This window comes from Lipotes vexillifer, unplaced genomic scaffold (assembly GCF_000442215.2).
Source record: "Lipotes vexillifer unplaced genomic scaffold, Lipotes_vexillifer_v1.1 scaffold49, whole genome shotgun sequence".
Taxonomy (NCBI): Eukaryota; Metazoa; Chordata; class Mammalia; order Artiodactyla; family Lipotidae; genus Lipotes; species Lipotes vexillifer.
Genome location: NW_006790551.1, coordinates 6,018,318 through 6,022,978, shown reverse-complemented (window position 1 = coordinate 6,022,978; position 4,661 = coordinate 6,018,318). Strand labels below are relative to the sequence as shown.

The following is a 4,661-nucleotide window of genomic DNA, read 5'->3' as shown; positions in this document are numbered from 1 at the left end:
GCAGGCCCCCTGCTGGTTGCCTGCGAACCCAGACAGGCCTGGTGGGCTTGCTGCCCCGAGTGGGGAGGTCAGGGTTCATCCCCACTCGTCACCCCCGACCCCCGAGGCCTGAGGAGTCCCTCGGCAGGGCGTGCACACGCATACACACACACAGACACACGCACGCACGCACACGCACTCTGGCAGCTAGCCCAGCGCACCCTCCCCCTGCCTGCCTCGGGGTCCTCCTCGCTCACCTTGCAGAAGGGGCTCCAGGCCTCTGTCCGGCCCTGCATGCTCACCTGGCCCGTGCTCGCAGCCCCACTGCCTCTCCTGAACACGAAGACTCGGGCACGGCTTCCCCGTACAGAATCAGGGGGAGGAGCGTTTATTCCCCCTTGTTTCCTGTCGTCTTGGCTGACTGTGTCCCTTTGGGCACAGCTCCCTTCAGAGGACAGCCCCCTTCACACAGACCTCTCTGGCTCTGTCTCTCTCTCTCTCTCTCTCTCTCTCTCTCTCTCTCTCTCTCTCTCTCTCTCTCTCTCTCTCTCTCTCCTGTGACTCCTTCCTCCACTCTCAGGCCTGGGGGTGGTTTCAAAATCTCCGAATGTACCAGTCCCAGGGCACAGCACCTTCCCTGTGTTCCCTTAGAACCTTCCAGAACATTTGCAAACAGTCTTTCTATGGAGCGCCTCTCCTACCACCCAGTTGTCACATGCCCTCTGCCCCCTGCTGGGGCCCAGGTGGGCCTCACCCCCTTCCGCCTGGACGCCCCTAGAACATCTGCGGAAGAGCCACTTTATTATGGAAGGGGCTTTCCATCCTCATTGCCCCCAAATACCTACCCATCCATCTCTGAACACGAGGTCAGGGAGAGCAGTTTGGGTGTCGAGGGGAGGTGGCACCAAGCACTAACATGCAGACTGTGGCTCTGGTGGGAGGCTGGCCTCACGGGCACACGGCCATCTCCAGGAACCACACAGCCTGGGCAGGCAGCTGCTTATGGGCTGGAACCTAAACGGGGTTCCTGGCCCAGACTTGCCAGGCCCCAAGCCAAGTGAAAGGTCCTTTCTGTGAAGGATCAGAGGTCGGAGGGGCAGACTTATCAGTGAGAAATGAAACAAAGTGCTGTATCAATCACATTAGGAGACAGATGTCACTCTACCCTCTTCCCTCTGCTGGGGAGACCCCTCTCCTTGAGCAGTTTCAGGAACCAGGCAGCAGAGGGGCCTCCCCAACCCACATCCAGGCCATCAGCATCTAGAAAGGACTGACATTAAGAGATGGTCCACAGGCGAGGTGACAGGTGACTTGTAATGACAACTTGTCCATTCTCATTTGGGCCCCGGGGAGATGGGCTTCCCTGGGTCTCCCATGAAGATGCTACAGGCTGGGGCCTCCTGGTGTCAGCCCAGGTTCTCCCACAAGAAGGAAATATGTTACAAGGACATATGTCACTTTCAGCCTGTGACTCAACATCATTCGGGGAGCCTGAGCATCTGCACGGGATTACTCCTGTGACTTGGGTGATACAGAAGACATGGCTCATGTGCATAACCCTTGTAAACCGAGGGGTCCTCGTGGCTCATCTTGGAGCAATGACACCGTCAGGAAGCACAGTTCATCTCCTAAAGGGAGGAGGGATTCCAATCTGTCCGCGTCTCTCCTGAAGAACATTGAAGGGGACCACTTCCTTACCCTCAGTATTGTTTTCTGGAATTCACTCCCACCTCCCCAGTTACTTTGTATGCCCTGCCCCCAGCTGCTCCAAAACCCAACCCCTTTCTCCAGGCCCAGGCCCATGTAGGTGGTATTCTTTTCTCTCCCATCTCTTACAGTGTAGATTAACATCCTTCCTCTGGTCCAACAGGAATCCTTTCTCCTTAGGAGAGGTAGGCAGAAGAGGTGGGGAGTGGATAGACAAATGTAGAATGCTCTTTAGCAGAACGGGGGAAGTCTGTGAACACCTGCACATTGATGGTGTGCAGACAGTGATCATTTAGTCACTCAACTATTCAGACAACAGGAGGGTCCTGGGTCCCTGCCAGGAGGCCACAGCTGGCTGATTCAGGGGCCTGCCTTTTGTCAGCGCAGTTTGTAGCCCAGTGTCTCCTGTGTTTATTTCACTTTGCTCGTCTGCTGCTGTTGCCTAATCTTACTGAAAGTCTCGGGCTCTCTCTTTTGGACTAAAGGGCAAACAAAGTACAAGGGAATGTTTTTATAATGTTTGGGGCAGAGCATTAAACGGGTCTCAGTTCCTGGCCCTAAGTCTGTGTGCTGAGGCAGCCGAGATGTGAAGGAGGACAAGAGACCCTAAGAGAAGGTGGGAAGAGGCAGGCGTGTCCCCCGTCTGCTTCCGGGGCGATGGCCCTGCAGCCCCGGGAGGAGGGGCGGGCTTCTCTCTTCTGTTGCCCCGCCTGACGCCGCTGCGTCTCCCGCCAGCGTCATCATGACCGGGGCCTACAACAACTTCTTCCGCATGTTTGACCGGAACACCAAGCGGGATGTGACCCTGGAGGCGTCGCGGGAGAGCAGCAAGCCCCGGGCGGTGCTCAAGCCGCGGCGCGTGTGCGTGGGCGGCAAGCGGAGGCGGGACGACATCAGCGTGGACAGCCTGGACTTCACCAAAAAGATCCTGCACACGGCCTGGCACCCGGCCGAGAACATCATCGCCATCGCGGCCACCAACAACCTGTACATCTTCCAGGACAAGGTGAACTCCGACATGCACTAGGCGCCACACGGCCACGCGTGGAGCGGCCACCAGGGGGCGCCGGGCCGTCCGTCCAGCATCCCTGGGCCGGACCGCCTTTGCTGGTGATTGTTTGAAAACAGGAAAAAGGATTCACAGTAAACCGACGCGATTGTCGGCCTTGAAGTTCAGTTCTTTCATCCCGTACTTTAACCGCGTGCAGTCGTTCCCACCTTATTAGGATTTTTACCTCTGCGCGTTAATTTTTCACTCCAGAGGTTCCTTTCTGGGGACGCGGGAGCCCCGGAGCCATTTCTCTCTCGCGCCTCACTGGCCCCAGGTCAGGGCTCCGGGGACAGAGAACGAAGCTCAAACAAGCCAGCCAGGGATTCTTTTGATGATAAATGGAGCAATTGCCACAGTTTCAGAGCCGAGGGTCTCACTGTTTTGCTTTTTGGATCGTGAATTCATGCTGAGAATTTGCAAGCTCCTCTTTTAGGTTATTTTAATGTCTTTGAATATCCCAGGTCTGTTACAGTTTCTTGAGAGGAAGGGGAATGGAATCCCATGTGTGTGCCTGTTTTCTTCACCATTTAAACCACCCTTCGCGAGCATCTGCCCCGTGCTGGGCGTGGTGCCGGCCCCCCAGGCCCATGGGTCTGTCCCTACAGCTGCTCTGTGGCTCTCCTATCATCCTGCAACCGTCACTGGCACCTCGTGGGAACTCATACTGGCTCCCTCCATGATCTTTCTGAATCTTCATCACGACCCTGTGAACTGGGTGCCTATTCATTTCCTCCATAAATGCCAACTGCGCACTGAGTGCCAGGCTCTGTGCCAGGTGCCAGGGATTAAAGGTGAATAACTTGTCATTCCCTTTGTGCACACAAGAAAACTGAGGCCCAAGGCCTGCACCAACCAAGGGGGGAGTCAGGAATCCCGTCCAGGCGCTCCCACAAGGCCCTTTATAACCCACCACGTTGGTGGCTCATGTTAAAGCAGCATTCTAGCCTGGAAGCTTCTGGAAACATCTCTTCATCTTGTGAAGCAGGACAGAGCAGGTGGGACAATGACGAGGGTCCGGGGAGAATCGAGACACAGAATGCAGAAGACCCCCGGGGTGCCCCTTGCCTGTTGGGTAACGAGGAACTCCGCCCTCTGTTCACCCCACATCTGTACCCCAGCTCCTTTTCCAGATGCACTGAACTGCCTCCAAAAGAAAATTGCATGTTATGACCATTTTAGGATAAATTTTCTTTTATGACCCTCAGTCCCAAAGGACACTTCCCCTGGGGCCACAGAGAATGCGGTATTTCCAGGACAGTTCCTCCCGCTGTCAGGACCAGATCGGCCCACCCACCCACCACGCCCACTTGTCTTTGCCCTTGGAACTGGCAGCAGAACCACGTGGCTTGCATTTTGATTCAAAAAGCAGAGTTCAGGGGCTTCCCTGTGGCGCAGTGTTTTCTTTCTTTCTTTTTTTCCTCACTTTTCTTCTGAGCCATGTACAGGGTACTGGTGCTCCAGCTGGTTGAAAGAAACCAAAAAAAAAAAAAAAAAAGCAGAGTTCAGAGGCCGACTGAATCCGACATTTTTTTTTTTACAAGATGTAACCTAACCCAGGAAATAGGCCCAACCCGAGATTTTTCTTAACAGATAATGGTCTACTTTTGTGTGTGTCAAAGCACAGAACGCATGTGCACTCACTTCCAGCCGTACGATAATTACACAAGGAAATGGGTCCATTGATTTTTTTTTTAATCAACATGAATGAAGAATGTTTGTTTATATATCACTGTAAAATGCAGGTGACCTGGACAGTATTTTATGTACATATCTATTCTAACTAAAGTTAACAATCACAGGGATGGATTCCTCTTTTTCCCTTTGTAAAGAGGTTCAAAATGTGGTAAATTGTATAGAAATCTTGTTGAAGCCAAAATCCAGCTCTGAGGGCCTTACACAATTACTGGGGTATTTGGTGTGATCC

At 53.8% G+C, this 4,661-nt stretch overlaps 1 protein-coding gene across 1 annotated transcript in view; it reads left to right on the top strand.

Annotated features, from left to right (window-relative positions):
• The window catches only part of PPP2R2C (protein phosphatase 2 regulatory subunit Bgamma), a 142,141-nt gene extending 139,427 nt beyond the window's left edge, over nt 1-2,714 (top strand). The window contains exon 9 of the mRNA XM_007463822.1: nt 2,422-2,714. Within this exon, the coding sequence (XP_007463884.1) occupies nt 2,422-2,713 (292 nt within the window). The 3' untranslated portion in view covers nt 2,714. The remainder of the gene's footprint in view (nt 1-2,421) is intronic.
• The last annotated feature ends 1,947 nt before the right edge of the window (nt 2,715-4,661 follow it).